Genomic DNA, 20,312 nt, shown 5'->3' on the forward strand with positions numbered 1-20,312 from the left:
CAGCTCTGCACTTGGGACTGAGAGGCCTAGGGCAAATGACTAACATGTCTCCAGTGCCCTCAATCTCTAAGCCAAAATAATAACATCCCCCACCTCACAGAGGTGTGAGAACCAACCTTAATAATGCATGAACATTCAATAATCTTGATTAGTACTATTACTCATTGCTGTTGTTATAAATTAACTTTATTCTACAGACAAAGAAACTGAGCCACAGGGAGGCTAAGGAGCTTGTCCATGATGACACAGCAAGGTAGTAGCAGAGCCAAGACTTCAGCCTAAATAATGTGGCACACTCTTAATCCCTCCCTAGCATTTTTAATATTCTATGATTTCTAGAACTTTCAGTCACACATTAAATTTACACTGCTCTTATAAACGTTGACACATATGTCATCTTAATATTACTAGTCTGTAGGAAGCCAAAGCAGACGTTGTTATTGTTCCTATCTTACACTTGAGGGTGTTGAGCTCAAAGGGTTAGTGCCCTGCCCAAGGACACTAGGTTAATAAATAGCAAAGTAGGGACTCAGACTACGTCCTGAGTCCTTGGGCAGCATCATCCACCAGAAAACATGCTGATGGAGCCCAAAAATATACTGAACTTTTGAAATGGTCACACCTAAGGAAAAAACAAGAGTCTACCCATCTTCAAAGTAGATAGGGCTTAAAATGCTGCACAGCATTTTTCTCTTAGGAAAGTCATTACTGATAGTCAAGTTTACATAATGAGAGGTTATGATGCAGTGGGGCGAATCCAGTGGTAGCTTTCCATACATCCTGGTAGCAGTTGACAAGTCCGAGCCAATGCCACCAATTCATTTGGAAGGTTTCCTAAGATGCAGCTCACTGTATTAGGTATCAGAGTATTTCCTTTCTTGAGGGTAAAGCCTTGGTGACCGAGATTACCGTCACTCAAGGGCAGGAAAAGAGATGTGATACAGAGATCATGAGGTCCTTTGAAAGTCCTAGACACATAATGCTTTTTACCTTGACATTTCCCATCCTCTTCAGAGCCACCTATCCAGTATTTTTAGGCCAGAGAAACAGAGATACAGAGCTGCTTCATGGGCTAAATGACATCTATGCTGTTGTCTCAATATTGCGACATTATCAAATAGGGTGCTGATACCAGCATCCTAGTGCCTAACGCATCTTAAGCATTTAAGCAAAGGGGGTGGGAGGGATGCTCAGGATTTCAAACTGCACCCAGCAGTAATGATGTTGGATGCACTGATTTCTGTGCCAAGCCTAGTGGCTGGAACATTGGCTTGGACACATATACCCAGCACAGCAAGATGGTTGGCAGAAAAAAACTGGAAGAAAGGGCAGTGCTTTTTATTCTGATTTCTGTTTTGCAAACAACAAAATCCCATGCCAGCCTGAGAGACAAGCCACTTCTCTGAGCTCATGTCAGCCTTTGTGGAGCACTACCTGTTCTAGATAAAAACTGAGCCTCAAGGTGAGATGTACCTTTTGAAATCACACAGACTTCCACCTGGGCATTCTGATCAGATCTTTGGTCTCAGACAGAGCTACAAGTGTCAAGGAGTGGAAGGAAACTCTTCAAGATCCTCCAGAAAGAACTTCTTGGACTGCGAGGAGAGAATTTGCTCTGATGGGACAAGGGAGAAAATACACTAACACTGGTGAGCACGGGAAGAGTAATTTGCCCAGCAGCAGACCCCAGGCTGTGGGGCATACACCCCAAGAATGCCCTGCATCTTCCTCAGTCATTGCAATCAGTATTACCCTGACTGTAGACCACTGTGATGTGTGGACCTTTGGGGAAACATTTCATTGTCTTTGTGATAGACAAACCTTTTACACTAGGCATTTGAAATGGATAAATTTTTAAATATGCCTTAAAATGCAGTAAACACAGACAAAATTCAACCCTCAAATTTGAGACATAGATTTTGTTCTGAGCTTAAAGGTATAGAGGTTAAAGAATTTTTTTTGCAAGAATAAATATGAAATGAGGGTATGCCACCGGTCATGTACTACTGTCCAGATCATTGGGATTCAACAGGAATAAGGCCATTTCCCTTACATGTGCACTTATCCTGTGGTACAAAACCCATCTATTCACCTGTCTGTCTCTCCCAATAGACTGGAAGTTCCTTAAAGGCAGGACACACATGTTCTTTCTCTTTGTATATTCAGTGCCCAACACAGGCTGCTGAATGTACATTCATAAATATTTGTTTAAATGGACTGACTCCTGAGTCCAGAAACCTAATATGCTTTTCTGATGCTGCCACTAACCTAGCGTTTACAGATCAAACACAAAACTCTCTCTCCCTCCACATACAAACACCTTTGTGCTCGCTTCCAGGTTGTGGATCCAGCTACATGTTCTGTAATAACTACAAGTGCATGTGACAAAATGAAATAAAATATAATACTGATACACCCATCTGCTCTGCCTTAGGTTGGCGTGTGAGACAGGTTGACTATGCCTGTCTTTCTCTAAGTTTCCATGTGCCACACTTCGAACACTTCATAAACATTCTCCTCGCTTAGCTCTCTGCAAAGGGAGGTCTTCTCTGCCCACCCTTCTAAAATAAGGCCTGTGGGTAATCTCTAAGAAGTTACCTTGCTCTGTTTATCGGAAGTCAACATTTGGAAGTACATGATGGTGTACATTTATTTCCCCCAGAAAGAGATCTCCATGTAGGCAAAGGCCTTGCCCGAGTGTGTCCGGCCAATTTCCCGTCTCCTAGATTTGTAGGTGCTCAATTAAAAGCTGTTGAACGAATGGATGGGTAATAGTGACAGTAAGCATTTATAAAGAGTCTGATTTTGTTTTCAAGTATCTTGAATGAAAACCATATAGGCATTAACACACAAGTGGGGCAGGCAATGACCTCCACATCTGACAGGTATTAAGAGAAATGAAGTACAGTATTATTTTCAGATGGAAGACCCCAGACGCTTAGCTTGGTGTGTGTGTGACTTCACAATGTTAACAAAATATTTGAAGAGTCAGGCACGGGATTCAGTATTCCAAGCTCATGAAACCACTTTGTAGTCATTGGTAACCAGCAACAGGCGCATAGTGATCTTTGTCTCAGTTAATAAACTACTGTCATGGGTATATGTTAATATTTTCAGGAAAGTGAGTGTTTCTAGGATTTTGTTCATCATGCCTTATATATACTAAGCACTCAATAAGCATTTATTGACTCAATTTGATTGATCTCAGCTAAAATATGCTCTGAAAATGTTAACAAGAGCGATGCCCCATGGAATAACCTTTGTGCACTCACAAAAAAAAAGAATGTGAATTTGGAACGAATACTGTACTCTAAGGAATCAAAATTGCAATGTAAATTAATTCCTAAAAAGATTTATATGACTAAATTTTAATTCCTTGAATGGTACCTTTTCAAATCTAATCTTAAATGTCTAGTATGTTTTTAATCTAATATAATCCAATGAGCTTTAATAAGCAAAGTTGTTCCCACTAGAGCCAAAACCCAGCTATTCCATTTTTGTAACCTTCTGTGTAAAGGAATGAGCTGAACTAATTTTTTTCTGAATTTTTTATATTTAATCAACAACATCATTGCCAAAGAAAACCACTCTTTAGAAGTCTCTCTATCCTGGTTTATAACTTATAATCAAAAACTGGAATTTTGCATCTGATGGGCTTTAGTGTGTAACATTATACTGTCATATTTTTGATGCTATAGTTAAAAGTAAGAGATAGTTTCCATTATAAAAATTTTCCCATAGCCTGGTTACCCAGTGAAAAACATTTTCCTATAAAAATGGTCTTTCCAATTCGTAGGTTAGAAATTATTGTGGGTAATTTTTTTTTAAAGAACATCAAAAAATTTTGATTGGCTTCAGATAACCTTCTGCATTCATCTAGTCCCATCAGTGGTCTTAATGTATATATAACAGGATAAAGCAGTGTGATAACAATGGACCATGCAAATAAAGAAATTACAATTAAAAAAATTGAGGCTTTAAACCTTTACCTTTATTCAGTTAGAGCTATCTGGATTGATTTCAGCTACAGCCTATTCTAAGCAACAGGATAAAAATGGGAATGGGGGTATAAATATGAGGTCCAGAACAATCCAATAAGCTTGCAGTGTCACAGATATATGACAGTGGATTTTACAAAAATCTACCTCAGCTCTGGACTTCGACCCCTGGTCCCTCCAGGGGATAAGGATGCTTGGAAATCTGATCTGTCCCGACAGGGTGAGGCAACCCTCTATGACCTTCCCAAAGCCCCGCTGTGCCCATGGCTCAGAGGCCAACACACTTCACCCTGAACTGTGAGCTTTCTTTAATTGTATACTTCACTTTCATTTTCCTTACAGTCCTGGTTTGGGAAACTTGTCTGTTCTGTTCTGTTCTGTTCTGAAAACTGGAAATGACTCAAGTGTCATCTATAGGGGACTGGTTCAATAAGATGTGTGACATCCAAACAATGGTAGGTCTGCTGCCTTTAAAAGAATGTGTTAGATTGATACATATTGATGGGGGAAAGGTTCAAGGTATATTATTAAGTCTTTAAAAAAATGCAAGTTGCTCTAAAAAAAAGTATAAATCTATACATATGCATATACTAATAGATGCGGGGGAGGGGAATCTGTAGGACATTATACACTAAATGATGAATAGCGATCATCTGCAGGCAGTGTGTGACAAAAGTGCATAGACCACAAGGAACCTTCATTTTCTAGGTGATATAATCTGGTAGTTTTTAAATTGTTAGAAGTCTATAAAATTTGTAATCAGAAAAAAAATGTTTCTAAGATAGTGAAAAAAAGATTAAGACTTTAGGTCATTATATTATAAACATACTCGGGTGAATCAAGTCTGAACACATGGGCGAAACTCTAACATCTATGGCTAGAGTTTAGAAGTCCATGTGCCATTGAAAGTATGTGAAAATTTTTATGCAAGTTTGCATTTTCTGGAGAGGCTCCATACCTTTCATCAGATTCTTGCAAGTGTTGGAGATCCACAAAAAGGTCACAAACCATGATTCCAGCAGAAACCAAGATAGTTGTTCCATCCCTCCATTCGTTTTTATTATCATCCTATCATGAAATATTTTATTACTACTGAATTTCATAGTTTCTGCCAAAGGTAATGTCTATAATCAGTACCAAAGTATAAAAACTATGGTTTTTGGTCTCTGACCTCACTTAAAGAGACTCCCAATGCCTCAACAGCAATCCTAAGAACAGGCTGCTCCAACCTGGCTGGTCTTGGGGGAGGGAAACTCCTAACAGGCACTGAAACTCTGTAATTGTTCAGAACTTGAGGACAGTTGTCCAAGGCACTAACAGCCCTATTTTGTCCATAAAGATAAGGGATTTGTGAAATGGGGGTGGGGAAATGGAGAGTGGGGTACAGGGTTTGGGGTGGGGCAGTGGAGAAGAAATCATAGCTGCATTTAAGTTAAGGGAACTGTAGAATCCCTGGGTAGCCCAGCTGTTAAGCCTCTGAATCTTGGTTTCAGCTCAGGTCATGATCTCATGGGTCCTGAGATCAAGCCCTGTGCTTGGCTCTGCACTTAGCTGGGAGTCTGCTTGAAGATTCTCTCCCTCTGCCCCTCTCTCTCTACTCATGCTTGAGTGCTCTCTCTCTCTCTCTCTCTCAAATAAATAGATAAATGTTTAAAAATTAGTTAATTAGGGGCACCTGGGTGGCTAAGTCAGTTAAGCTTCTAGAAGCCTTTGGTTCGGGTCATGAGCCCAAGGACCTGGGATGGAGCCCTGCATCTGGCTCCCTGCTCAGCAGGGAACCTGCTTCTTCCTCACCTTCTCCCTCTGTTCTCTCTCTGTCTGTCAAATAAATAAATAAATAAAATCTTTTTAAAAAATTAATTCTTAATTAATTGAGAATTCCCTTGGATGAGTGGGGTAATTTAAACAGCAAAACAAAATTCAATGCAACATTATTATCTGTTAGCCTTAAATTGTTCAAAAGAGCCTTCAATAATACAAATATATTAAAATATACAATAAAATTCATGTTGCTTGACCTATATTAATATTACTGTGTGTGTATCAGTATTGATATCTATATTAATACTGCCTATATTGGGGTTACAATTAATGTAAAAATTTGGCTTCTGATGACTTTTGTAAAGCTGACTACCCCAAATCCCTGGGAAATACATGAGTCCACAAAATGTTTCACCATCTCTACCTTGACTTCACTGACAGTCTCCAGAATCAGGTCCATTACAGTTTCCATAAACCTTAAGATCAAGTGTAGATCAATAACAATTTGTAATTTAAGTAAGGAACCATAGGTTATACCTGCACTGGCAAAATGAGGAGCATTATTGGTGAAAATTAGGAATAATACTCTACTTTCCAAATGTGCTTTCCAGGTGGTTTATCACTGTCAAAATAGGCCAATTGTGAATTTAGTATGCAATTAAAGTGTCAGATATCCCAGAGTTCTCGTGCTGACATTACCTGACTATGCAGGTTTTACAAGCAAAGAAATTGAAAGGGTTCACATAATCCACCAAAGCCCATCACTAACCACCATCACCTAATTGTACTGATATCTGCCATATGCAAAGCAAAGAACTAGGCACTGCAAAAAACAGAAATGGGCTCTCCAGAAGTTTTAGGATTTAGCTAGAAAAATAAGATGTATACTTTATATATATAGTATAGGTGAAATAGTATATATAGTATGAGTAAAATAGATATATATAAGTATATGTATTTATATATACATACTATATGTAAATATATGAATATATATGGTATAAATAAAAATATATATAATATACAGTGAAGATAAGGATTGTATCATAAAATGCCAAAATGATGGTAAAATAATTCCTTGCTATTAGAATAAAAAGACATAGAGAAGTCATATCTCTGGGACTGATAAGGATGAAATGAATCTCATGACATATGGAGGGTTTGAACTAACTCTTCAAGAAGGAATTAAACTTGGAAGGCCAAAGTACCACCCGGGTAGATTTAAATATTAAGGCAACATTGTGGCCAAAAGCTGGAAGATGAAAACAAAAGTCTGGGCTGGCAAGAGAGGGAGAGGAGCAGAATGAGCAAACCAGTTAGGCTGAATAGACCAGTCTTGGGTAGGGAGATAAATAAGCCTGAAAAGTCAATAAAATAATAATGAATACACTGAGTTCTTACTGTATTTCAGGCACTTTAAACACATAAGTTAATCAAATCCTCTCATGAAGTAAGTACTTTTAGTGGCTTGCCCACATTTTACCCACCTAGGAAATGATGGAGTCAGGATTCACACCCAGGCCAATGTAGGTCAGAACCAGGGCTCAGAATCCCCACATTCTTCTGACTCAAGAGTGGGAGGCCCTCATAGGCCAGGCTAAAGAATTCAAGTTTCAGTGTGAGGTGTGAAAATGGGAGCTATGTTATCTGATAACCCACCAATAATGCCTATAGGCATGGCTTATCACTACTCTAAGAGCGCAAACACTGCATTATCTGATGATTTTTCCAACAACGTTAACGGATAGTAACAATTATTTGTTGACCAGTTCTTTGACTATCGTACTGATTTACATATTATAAAGTGGTCCGTCCAAACTTGACCAGGAGAATCCACTGTATAGGTATTCCATCATCATATCTTGTCCTTTTAGACCTCAGGACTTAATTTTACCTGTTACTCACCTACCACCTCTGCTAGAAATACGGCTCAGGATAATAAACAGAACGATGAAAGTGTTTACTTTCAAATATTCCCTGAATATATATAATCTTCCTGCAAGGAAGAGCTAGTTGACTTGTCAAATAATACAGTCATCCCTTAAAAAAGCGAATTTCTTCATCTTAGGCTCATGTCTTAAAAAATCAGTTGAGTTCTTCAGTTACACACACACAGGATGGGCCATCTGGATCCTCATAGGGGGCAGCGGTGAACTCTTCCTCTGTTATACCCACAGTAGCCAAATTACTTCTTCTCCCACTGTGGAAAACCACAGAAAACTATCTCTTAATGATTTACTGCCCAACCCCCAGCCCACAAATCAAAGAATTGGGTTGAGTGAGAAATAAAAAGGAACAGTGGCCAGTGGCAATGAGAAGGAGAGTGAGTATTTCAGTTTATTTTCTTAAGCCAATTAATGATAAAGCAGCATGAAGGGAAAGAAAGACACAACATGGCCGTGAAAGACTTTTTTTTCCAGATAAATGGCCAGATATCAGATTCTGTAATAAGTACTTCCACCTATCAAAACATACACACACACACATACACACACACATACACACATACATACACATTAACTTTGAGTTGGAGAAGAAAGATAAAGATCTTAAAAATACAAGATAATATTCAGGAAGCCTTGTGGATATCATAAAATGTTGGAACTTTGAAGGACCCTTGGAAGTCATCTAATCCAGACATTGCAAACCCAGGGTCCATGAACTCTACACAGCAGACAGAGGTGTTTCGTTGGGCCTGCAGAATGTTGTTTGTTGTTGATATTTTTTCTTTAACTGAGTCAATGCCTTAAAGTAGAGAAAATTCAAGTAATAATCCAGATATGTGTCTTCTCTTAAAAACTGGAAGACCTAGCAGCACTGAACCCCCTCCTCCCAATGGCAGCAGCGAGCTGCAACTGAGTAGCAGCTGCCTCCTTTAGAGAAGGCTTGAACTCAGTCCTCCACCACTTCTTCTTGTTCTAGAATACAAGGCTGGGTGTCAAACATTTAAATAAAATAGGAGATGGTGTAGTCCTTCTACCTACTTCGTTTTATTCATTTATTGTGCCTGTCGATTCCTATAGGCATTTGAGTTTACAAGCTGTGCTCTAGTCCATTCTCCTCATTTAAAGAAGAACAACTCAGCTGGGGTGGTAAAGTGACTTACAAAATTCATTCCAGTGGGCACCTGGACCAGGGTGGCTCACTTGGCTGAGCATCTGACTCTTGGTTTTCCTGGATCAAGCCAGGCTTCAAGCTCCATACTCCATGCTCTGTCTGCTTGACATTCTCTTTCCCTTTCCCTCTGCCCCTCCCCCTGATGCAAGTGTGGGCATGCCCTCTCCCTAAATTAATTAAATCTTTAAAAAAATCATTAGGAGCACCTGGGTGGCTCAGTGGTTGAGCGTCTGCCTTTGGCTCAGGGCTTAATCCCAGGGTTCTGGGATCGAGTTTCCCATCAGGCTTCCTGTAGGGAGCCTGCTTTTCCCTCTGCCTAAGTCTTTGCGTCTCCCTCTCTGTGTCTCTCATAAGTAAATAAATAAAATCTTTAAAAATAATAATAATAAAATAAATAAATAATCATTAAGTTTACAAAAAAAAAAATAAAACCTCATTCCATTAAAAATAAGATGATCATCCACAGGGATTATGGTCTAATAACAACCAGAAAGTATGCACAACTAAATTTAGGCTGTGTGCATACAGTGCCAGAATCAGTGGATCAAGGTTAAAATTTCAATCACTTTACTGACCCAGCGTCCCCCTCCCCAAAAGAGGAAGATTCTCCAGTTGTCAGAATAAATGTACTGCCTATTTTGGCTTAGTGTATAGTTTTAATGTGCCTAAATTTATCCTCAGGGCATGATTTATTGAGAAGACAGACAAAACGCTTACTATAGACATGCAAATGCTTCTAAAAATGAGACTTTATAAAAAAAATGGAGTGGCGGGAAGTATGTCTAAAAAATTTCTCTTCTGAAAATTTAACTGATATATTGGAAGGAAAATGACAAATTTGTTGAATGATCGCTTTTGACTCAGGTACTTTGCATGCATTATCCCAGTTAACCCTCACAGCAGCCCAAGGTGGGTGGTATTATTACTTCCACTTTACAAACAAACAAACAAAAAAAGGTACATTCAGAAACATTCATTCAATAACTCGAAGATGACCCGGCTGTTCCATCGGGGGCCATACCCAGATTCAAACTCTGATGAGCATGTTTGCAATGTTCCTGAAAGAAGGAAATGTGGCTTATCACACAGAGAGATCTCACTGATCTTTGTATCACAAGCCTGCTTTCCTGAAGCCCACCAAGTGCTCTATACAAGGACTTTCACAAATGTCATAATTTGAACAATTCTAACATACAAAATTAATTCCTTCAGGCAAGTTCTTTAACAAGGTTAAGAAAGCCTTGGTTCTTCCTGTTATATATAGTCAGCGACCCCAAGGCAGGTGTTTACTGAGGGGATTAGCAAAATCTCTTTTCTAAATAACATTTCTTCTTAGATTTGTTATAAAAGTTAGTAGTCAAGGCTTTGGCTGAATATACAAGCCAAAAGCACGTTTGCTAATGAATAAGAATAATAACTAAAATTAAAATAAAAAGTAATTCAAGAATAAGAGCTTTTGAAGAGTCAGGAATTTGATTAAAAATTCACTTGCTTTTTTTCTATAATGAAACAGTTCCTTAACCACAAAACAGCTTTTATAATAATGCAGAAGAGTATGGTTCCAAGTAAAACACCACTCCCCATTTTAATCATGGCTATTATTTTTGAAAATGAAAATGGCTGAGGTCATTGTAATCTATTTTAGGGTTTGCACGGGTTGGTGGTATTTTTTTCTTGGCTTTGAGCTCTCCATGTTACCAGCTAACTGTTATGGGTTTTGCTATGCGCCCTTTCAAATCCCATTCTTTTTAATAATGTTGTACTTTATACACATAAATTAGAGTGAATTCCACTTTCTTTCCTAACAACTCCAGATGGGGTCCACACTTTCAAGAGGACTAGGATTTGCCTTTTTCTTTTTTAATTAAGTATGTACTTCTTAGAACAAGTATGTTCCTATCTTCATTAAAATGCTGTGAATGCTCATATGCTGAGAGAATGGTAAAAACATAGAATTCCCGTAGTCCGTCTCAAAATCAAACTGAAATATGAGGATAGCATTTGTGTATCTACCCTTTCCAACTTACAAAGACAGACACACATAGAGAAAAAAATGTCCAGAAATAAAACATCATCTGGGCAGAGCTCTAGATCTACCGATACCCATGGACTGGGGTACTCTACAGATATCCATTTAGGACACATCCCCTGTAGGACCCAGCAGACAAAATTATCAAATATCTAAGGACATTGTAGTTACACATTCAAGCCTCCCTTTTCATGTGATTAATATTTCACTGACTTTCTGAATGTAGCGTGGTTTTTTATTATAATTCGCTATCACAGCACACAGTCCAGCCCAAGATCCATAGAAACAGTGCCTACGCAGGCACAAGTGAGAGAGTGTCTTTACAAAACATACATATGGTGAAGGTCTGCCTATTAAAATGCCTTAAGCTCTGTTTGTTTGTTTATTTTTTTAAAAATCAACTTGCAAGCCCAATGTAATAAGATGCTGTAGCTTTTATGAAAGAGGTGAAATAATTTTAAACACAGACACACAATGAGTTTATTTATTTAGAAACTTGTTAAATAGAGTCTGGGAATTCAAATATTCAATGTTGACATTGTACAGAACTGGCCAGGAGCCAGAACCCAGTCTCCAGAGGGACCCATTGGACAAGGAATTTAGGCCTTTCTCTCCTCCCACTTGAGCTAAATAGGTAGAGGCCATTAGTTATACCCACAGCAATATCTGAACCGCACTCAAATAAGCTGCCCTCGCCAGGGCACTTCAAAGGAGGGCAAGTGTGTTTAGCTTTTTAGTGCTGAACTAGAGCGATATGTCACACTTTTGAAAGAGTTCTGTAAACAGTTTCTTCCTTATGTAGAAACATCTCTGAAGTTTCTTGTATGGCATGTAAGCAAGGATAATTAACAAGGATTATACTTTTTTTCATTTGCTGGGGGAAAAATATAATACCAATCTGTGTGCAAACGGGGAATGTGGAGAAAGGGGCACGCTGCTCCTACCTTTCTCCCTCTCTTGTTTTCTGCTCCATTTGTTTGTCTCCTTTTTATCCTCTTCCTCACACTTGTTCTCACTACACAGCCAATTTCCTTGAGAATTCTCTGGTAAACTCCCAAGGCCAGAAGAGTGAGAAGGGGAAAATCTAATTTTAGAACAGGACCGTGGCAGATGGGGTGGGGAGGGAACTAATGATTCATACTGGGCTGCCCAGATGAACAGAAAAGCAGACCCCACAGATCTTTTTAGAGAGTGCCTAAAGCAGCGGCTTCCAGCCAAGGAAGGGTTAACCACCACTCCAGAAAAATGTGCCTGGCACCACTATAGTGTGTGTGTCTCCGCCGCAGGGTCTCCCCCCAGCCGCTCTCTCCCTCCACCCCCCACCCCTGCCGGGAAGAGTGAATGAAGGTGTGCTTGACCTCCCCACTTGTGTGTTCCTTAACTCCGGACCTGTGAGTGTGTGTGTGTGTGTGTGTGTGTGAGAGAGAGAGAGAGAGAAGTGAGCGTGTGTGCACGTGTGTATACACGGTGAGTGCACATCGAGCTCTCAGAGAGGCAGCCTGCCAGGCACTCAGCATCTCTGAGCCTGGAAAGAGGGAAGATCTGGCCTAAGCCTGGGAACCAGGAGCTGGGCAGCTGGAGGCAGAAGGTGTGGGGGTCCTCCCTGGGTGAGCCTGCCAGCCTCCTCCCAGGGCCTCCCCAGCTCCACCCCACTCCTCAAGAGAACCCACTTCCACTGCCTGAGCCGGCTCTGAGATGAGGGGTGGGAGGCTGTGCCCAGCTCTTGGGACTGGGGCTCTTCTATTTGCTGAGTTCCTCGGAACGGGGGTGAGGGCCATTGGCCAGACGGTGACAAGTCAAGTTTCTCCACTTCGGGACCGCTTGGAGCAGAGGCAAGACGGAGGAGGTGCGGGGGAGAGGGGGACAGAGCTAGATGGGCCGAGGGCACCAAGTCGGGCTCTCTCTTGCCCTCCTTTGCCCTTCCTGCCCGCCCCCCAGTCCCCATCCTTGTCCTTCCTGCCCCAGGCCACGTCTGCTGCGATAACCTGGCCCCAACTTTCAGAAGTGAAATAAAATAAACTCCCAGATGACAAGATGTTTAAAGGGAAACTGCTTACGGAGTTCCTACCTTCAACTTGATAAAACAGAAGAAGAAAGCAGAAATTTCTTAGGATGACGCATTAATTTCTATTCGATAAGCGTCCTACGTGGTGAGTGTCTGTCGGTGGAAGAGGCCAGGCCCCGGGTCAGAGGGAGAGGCCTCCGCTCAGAAAACCCGAGAACTGGGCTGCCCCGCAAAGACCAGCTCACGCACACTTATGCACACACTCACACGCACACCGTCGCCAAGACCTGCGACTTCTCAGCCCCTACAAATAAAAACCTGAAACAGGAGCCTTTCTTCCTAGCCTTCCTGCCTCCGCAGCTAATGAACCGTACCCTTCCACAGTGGGGGGGGGGGGGGCACTGAAAAGCGTTATTAACCTTCTCCTAAACATAGAAATTTTTTCTTTTTTGGAAACACATCGAAATGCTGCAGGAAGACTGCGCTCCAAGTGCCAAACGCAATAAAGAAGCCCTAAGCCAGGGTAATGGTCAAGTAATGGCAAATAAACCGCCTTCCTAGAAGGGGCCTCTGCCTCCGTCGGGCGAGCGGTTTTTTTCCTCCTCAAAAGCAGTCTGAAATAAACAAGCAAAATGTGTTTTTTAAACAAAGCTCTGTATTGCAATCTCTCCCCCCCCCCCTTTTTTTAAACTATGGAGAAAAACATACATGAGTGGGCATGCGGGCAGTGCAGGCTGGAACCTGGGTGCGCACTTCCTTTGTTATCTTAGGTATTGGGCTGCTAAGGTGAGGAGTTTAAGCACGTGAGGGAGGGTCCTCATCTACCTTCCCTATTTAAGAGCCCCTTTTTAAACACAGATCAAGTGTACAAGTAACAAGTGCCCCCCTCTCCGGGGTCTTGCTAATCGCAACCCTTCTGGGTCTTTACGAGACTTCTGGGGGGCCGGTAGCTAAGGGGGGGTTACACGTTGCAACTCGTTCATGGCTGTGATTGAAACCCTGCCGGGTGTCACTTGAGAGAAGTGGGGTGGGGGCTGCCTCGGTGTTTCGGCTCTAGACAGGCTGGGCAAACCCAACCTGACTTCTTTCCCATCACCAGGAGAAAAAAAGTTGCAACTGGCAGTTCCAGCACCGCCCAGGTGCTCTCTCTCCTAGCTGCCCAAAAAAACCGCTGGGAAGCCTCCAGGCGCTGCCAGAGTCTGCTTGGCTTTTAGTTTTCTCTTCTTAAAGATGGGAATAAAAGCCAAGGGCTTTAGACAGTGCAACTGTCAATCTTCTTGCTTTTCCCTTCTTTGTTTTTTTAATTAAACAGTTTATTCCTCCCAAATGATTTGCAACGAATTTCTCGGTTTCAACTATTGTAGGGAGAGGAAAAAAAAAAAAAAACAAGCCCTATAAGTTGGAACATGGGTTGTGCATGGGTTGTGCATTCATTCTGGGCTTAACTTCGGTGGATACTTTCAGGGTCCATGGGATCCTGTACTGTAGCCAAGACCCTGACAGGACTTGGCCACCACAGAAATTTACAAAAGACAAAAAAAAAAAAAAAAAAAAAGAATAACAAGGAGTGCAGAAAACGACTAGTTCCTATGTGATTTGTTTCCATTATAATGTTGGCTTTACATGTTAAAAAAAAAAAAAAAGAGCATAAAGGTATGCTTTTTAAAGTATGCTGGTCACAACTGCCTCTTTCTAACCCAGAAAAAGAAAGCAAGCAAGGCAGACAGAGCGGCGAAGTTTTCGCTGGGCTGCGCGGCAAGGGGTCACTGCCTATCTCCGAAACTCACGCACCGCGGCGGGGGAAGGAAATAGCGCCTTAAAATACAAAAAAAAAAAAAAAAATCCCTACATTTGATATGATTTCCTTTATGGCTCGGGTTGTAACTGGAGAATCGCAGACAGCAGCGCGCTCCTGCCTAAGCAGGGCTGCCCGGTGGCCACAGCTGGAGCCGCGGGAGCAGACTCGGAGGCGCAGCGAGGAAAGTTTGCACGAGTTCCCTTGTAGGGACCGGAACGCGGCCGCGGCATCCTCACCGGCCCCGGAGACACCCCCCTCCCCCCCCCAAAAAAATGAGTCTCTCACTGGAAGAATGACAAGTACCATCCGATCGGAAAATGAGGTTCAGTTTCTGGACGTGCAGCGGGCTGCGCGAGCGGGGGTATTTTAGCAGGGCGGCGTAGAGCTTGGCGATTAAAATAAGTTGAAAAAAGTTGCTCAAGAAAATTCGAAGGGTTTTGTGTTCTGCTTTCACTTCGGCGGATCCCGGGCAAGGAGGCGCAAAGCATTCGGCTTTCATTTCGCGACTCAGGCACGGCTGGAACAGGCTCTGCACGCCTCCCTCCCGCGCACGGTCCTCTCCCCCCAGACACACACACACGCGCGCACACACACACATGCACACGCACACACATGCACACGCACACGCTCCAAACCTTCAGCCGGAATTGAAGCCCCCAGGCCTCCGAGCCTATGCACATTTAATTTCTCCTCGGATGAATATAAAGACACCGGCCTCGTTTAAAAGAAAACAGAAAACACCGGGTCTTCCCGGCGCCCTCGGACAGCGTCGCGGCTAAGTGGCAGGAACAGTGTCCAAAAGAGAAACAGACGGACTGACGACCCGGGAGCCCTGTCCAGGGGGATCTCGAGGACGGGGTGAAGGAAGCGTCCAGGGAGGTGGTCAGTGCTTGCGTGGGGACTGGACGGGCGCTGGACGGGCGCCGGCGAGGACACCTCCCCACTGGGCGCGACGCGGCGTCCCGCGGCCCGAGGAGCCCGAGGAGCCCGAGGAGCCCGAGGAGCCCAGCCCGCAGGGGTGCCGCGGTCGGCGCGCGGCGGCTGCGGGCCCCCGGGGGGATGCGAAGGCGGGAGAGACTGGGGGTTCCACGGGGCCGAAGCATCCTACCCTCCCCCGTGCCTCCTTTCTCTGGTCCACAAGCAGAACAATTAGGTGTTTTCAGCGAGTGGGAGGGCGGACGGCGGCCTGACACCTCCGGGAGGCGGGCTGGGGCCGCTCGGGGCCGCACCTCCCGGTCCCCCTGACGCTCGCGGGGGAAGCATCTGGACAGACCCGGTCCTATCGCCCGCAGTCCCGGCCGAGGCTCCCGCCTTTCCAGACCGCGTCGGCTCCGCGGACCATTCCAGGCGAAGTCCCCCCAACACTTCTGCGAGAAGAGTGGGGGGGGGGGGGCGCGGCCTCTGCCCGAGCGCGAGCCCCCAGGTCCCGCGTGACCCAGGCCGCGCCGCGCCGGGCAGGCAGGGGGCGCCGGGGAGGGTTAGTGACCCGAGACCCGGGCTGTATCCAGAAATAGAGCGGGAGGCCGAGCGGCGCTCTCCCCGCGGCCTACGGTCCCGGCAGCCCGCCCCCTGGGGGCCACCCGGCGCCCCGCCAGCCCGGAGCTCGCCGGCGGGAGCAGGCCCCGCCGGCCCCTGTCCCCCGCGCCCATCCCCGCGCGCTCGCCGGGCCTCCGCTCCGCTCACCTGCCCCCGCGCCCTCCGCCGAGCCGGCGGCGCGCGCCCGACCCCACGGGCCCCGGCCCCCGCGCGGGAGCCCCCGGCCCGCCCCGCCCCGCCGTCCCGTCCCGCCGCGCGGCGCCCGCCCCGGGGCACCGCCGAGCGCACAGCGCCCACTACCGCGCCCGCCGCTCGGCGCAGCCCGCCCGCCCGCCCGCCCGCGCAACTTCCCGCGGCCGCCTCGCAACTTTCCCCAACTCCGCCGCCGCCGCCGCCGCGGCTCCCGCGGAGCCCGCCGCCCACCCCGAGCCCCAGAAACAACCCGCGGCTCGCAGACGCTCGCATCCCCAGCCCGCCTCCCCCATCCCCCGCTCCCCCTCCCATCCGCGGGACTAGCTGGTTGGCCAGAGGCGACTCTCCTCCGCCTGGGGGGAAGGGGAGGGGAGGGGGAGACTCTCTCATCTCCTCTCCCCCCCCACCCCACCCCACCCCACCCCTTCCCGCTGGCTCTCGCGCGCTCTTCTCCCTCCCACCCCGGTCCCGGCCGCCCCCACCCCCACCCCCACCCCGGGGTTGCCACAGCTGGTCGGTGCGCGGGGCTGAGGGCTGCCCCGGCTCCTCCGGCGCCCACACCAGCAGCGGGAGCGCGGGCGGCCGGGCGCGAGGCTGGGGCCGGCAGGTTGCTGGGGCTGCGCTGCGCCCGCCCTCCGCCCGGGCCCCGGCGCCCGAGGCAGCTGCGCGCTCCCTCCCGGAGCGCTGGAGACAGATATGCAAGATGGCAGAGGAGGGGGAAAGCCAATAGAAAAGGGATATTGCACCTACTTGTGGCCAGTTTCCTTGCCCTGCCTTTGGATCTCATGCTGTGCCCAGTCCTGCAGCCGCTGGTGTGTGGTTGGGGTTTTTTTTTCTTGGATCTTTTCCTTCTTTTGCTCTCCCTCTCGCTCCCTCCCTCGCTCCTCTCTCTCTCTCTCTCTCTCTCTCTCTCTCTCTCACACACACACACACACACGCACGCACGCACTTACACACACTCACTCTGTCTTTCCCTCTTTCACTCTCTCTCCCTCCCTCTCTCCCTTTCTCTCAATCCACACTCGCTATCTCTCCAGCATTGTCAGTTCGGACACCTTCGCACATGCGCGCTAGACGCCCCTCCAACATCTCAGCGCCGCCAAAAAAAGTTTGGAGCGATTTATCACTTTGATTTGGAGATCTTGTCAGATGGCAATCGCTGAGGAGGCGGAGAAAGGGAGCCACGGGGAGGGCGGCGGGGGGCGGGGAGCGAGCACAGGGAGCCAGAGGGGAGCAGACACCTCGCCCCCAAAAAAAAGGCGGGCGCGGGGGTGGGGGGGGCGGCATAAAAAAAGACTACGGCAAAGGATTGATTTCGCGTCGGAATCTCCAATAAGCCTGTATCATTACTATTACTGTTTTTCCCACCATAAATTGCAGGAGATTTTCTATACCATCCACGGAGAAAGCGAGAAGTGGGGCTTTTGAGACCTTTTCCGTGCTAAAGAACGAGAAGCACAGGACTCTTGACAAATGATCCAGGAGAAAGTGAGAATCATCCTGAACTTCAGGAAATCTGCTGCTGCCGCTCCTACTGCTGCTGGAGCTATTGCGGCTTGTGCTTTCAGAGTTGAAAGCAGAATTAAGTAGCTGTTTTCTTCCTTGATGTTAGGTGTAGTACCAACGCTCGCAGCTACCCTTGGAGCATTTCAGTGGTCCAGTCCCACCCAGTAGTGATGAGCACTTTGATTCCCAGGTCCGGGCAGGCTCGGGCATTTAACATCCAAGACCTCCTGCTTCCCCGAGGTCGGCTGTCACCTTCCGGCCTCCCCCACCGCTGCCCCCATCTCCTGTTGCTGCAGCTCAGCCTGCCTGCCATTTTCACTCACTCGCTTAAAGCCACAACCTTTTGGGTCAAGCGAAAGAGGAGGTGGGGGTGGGGGGGAATTCCTCCCCCACCCTTAAAAAAAAAAAAAAACATTGTCGAAAGTTGCTTTAATTACAGGATTTGCCAATGAAGTGGGCACACAGAAACGGGGAAATCCTAAAGGGGCCAGCTGTGTTCAAGGTATGAATCAATTTCAACTACGTATAGATTTTCTCTTGGTACAACCTCCTTGCATTAAACAGTTTTGTTCAATACCTTCCATGAGCTATTTACGTCCCCAATAATATCTGTTGCAAATCCTGCCAGACACCGTAAAAGAAAATTACAGTCTTTTCAGTCTCTGTGCTGCAACAGTACATCCTTGATGTTCCAGTTAGAGGAAAAGGAAAAGAAAAGCAAGCCCTGGCCATGAGTCTGGCAAAGGCAGGGGAGGGAAGGGGAGATCATTGAGGATACCTTGAGCAAATAGCAAGGCTCAAGCCTAAAGGGCATTCATCAATGGCTCGTTAAATTTAAAAAAATAAAGAAATAAAAAAATCTCTGTTTGAGGAAATCAAAATTCAAAGGATCGCCCTGGCTAGGGATGCCCACCATTTCTTTCCTCAGAGCTGTGTAATTCTGGAAGCATGTGGCTGAAGGATACAGGTCCCTGGAGAACCAAGTACAGGTCCCAAGAGAGACAGATGTGAAATGTTGAAATGTGGGGGAAAGAAAGGAAGCAAAGGAAAGAATTACGCAGAGCAGGAGTAAAACAACTTCCCAAAGAGAAGGTTCTGGTAAGCACCAGATGGACACAAGAGAACTCTACCATTCCCTCCGGACTGAAGAGGCAGGTGGGTTTTTTTTTTTTTTCTTCCAGTCCGACTACAATTCCTGTTGCTCTGTCCATCCAGGTGGTGTACTTAAGCACAACAGAGGTGGGTGCAAAAGCATTAGGCACTTCAACATTCTGAGTGTGGATACCCAGAGGTCTGTGAGTGTGAGTTCACAGGCTCCTCTCAGTTTAGATGGAGTCGTGCCTCCCCTCTGACCAGTAAGTGTTCTCCCAGGAAAAGAGAAGTGGGGGATTGAGAACCTTTAGAAAGGGAATAAAATCTCTAGGGAGAGAAACGCCTCGCTGGCCGGCAGGACGATCAGAGAAGCAGTTTAAGGACTCCCTGGGGACCCCCACTTAGACCAAAGGACAGAGAGGCTGCACTGGAGCATCAGACCCCTCCCAACCATCAAGAACCTCCAGAGCCCAGTCCCCCGGGAGAGAAGGAAGCCCCCATGGGGAGGAGGAGCTCCCAGGACAGTAGGAGGCTCAGCCTGGGACTTTTCACCTTCTCAGCCTGGGGATGCTTTAAAAAAATAATAAAAAGAGTTCCTATCCTCCCCTCTGCTGCTCTCATTGATTCCTTTCATCTAATCCCCGGGTGGGGGGTGGGTGTCCATATCCTGGTCCCCTCGAGGAGAGGAGGTGAAGAGGAGTGCCAGGGAATTTTCTAAGAAACGAAGATACCCTGGAACCAAACCCAAGATTAAACAGAAGACCCACATGTGAAGCTGCGGGGATTGTTTCTGCTGAGAAATTAAAAACCACGTGGCGGGCCAGGGGTGGGGTGGGGGCTGTGAAGGGAATTGGGGAGGGTATGAATGACTCAAGAAAATACAATCTGAGTCCCCAAACTTCAGGATCCCTGTCTTTTAAACTTTCCTAGAGGGCGAAGGGCACCGAGGTGACGCGCCGCAGGAGTACCCTCCCCTTCTGGTTTTTAAAGTCCCTGGGGTCGCGGCCGCCTCTGCGAATGCCTGGTCTTTCCAGGAGTTTCGGGACACGAGCAAATCCAACCCCTTCCAACTGAAATAATAAACACAAACTCCTCTGCGCCTTAGGGCCAAACCATTGTGAATAGACAAGGCATCATTCTTTTTGCTGGGTGGTTTTTTGTTGTTTTTTTTTTTTTTTTAAGTAAAGTATTCACAATATCATCACTTTTATTTTCAAACCTGAAAGCTGGGTTTCTCTCTCTCTTTCCCTCTCTCTCTCTCTCTCTCTCTTTCATTTG

The 20,312-nt window shown here is 45.9% G+C and overlaps 1 protein-coding gene and 1 long non-coding RNA gene across 8 annotated transcripts in view; one reads left to right on the forward strand and one right to left on the reverse strand.

The window, feature by feature from the left end:
- Positions 1-17,547, reverse strand: part of MECOM (MDS1 and EVI1 complex locus) — a 552,464-nt gene extending 534,917 nt beyond the window's left edge. For 2 of the 7 annotated variants that reach the window (XM_077880234.1, XM_077880233.1), the window contains exon 1: positions 17,187-17,539. In XM_077880234.1, coding sequence (XP_077736360.1) covers positions 17,187-17,223 — 37 coding nt within the window. In that variant the 5' untranslated portion in view covers positions 17,224-17,539. Of the gene's footprint in view, positions 1-17,186 lie in introns of all 7 variants that reach the window. The other 5 variants (XM_077880237.1, XM_077880236.1, XM_077880241.1 and 2 more) reach the window with 4 other exon arrangements.
- LOC144302678 (uncharacterized) lies at positions 17,029-19,638 on the forward strand. The gene is made up of 5 exons (XR_013369676.1): positions 17,029-17,248; positions 17,817-18,048; positions 18,382-18,444; positions 18,871-19,040; positions 19,158-19,638. It is a non-coding gene; the product is annotated as an uncharacterized LOC144302678 (long non-coding RNA).
- The last annotated feature ends 674 nt before the right edge of the window (positions 19,639-20,312 follow it).

Source organism: Canis aureus, chromosome 31 (genome assembly GCF_053574225.1).
Source record: "Canis aureus isolate CA01 chromosome 31, VMU_Caureus_v.1.0, whole genome shotgun sequence".
Lineage (NCBI taxonomy): Eukaryota > Metazoa > Chordata > Mammalia > Carnivora > Canidae > Canis > Canis aureus.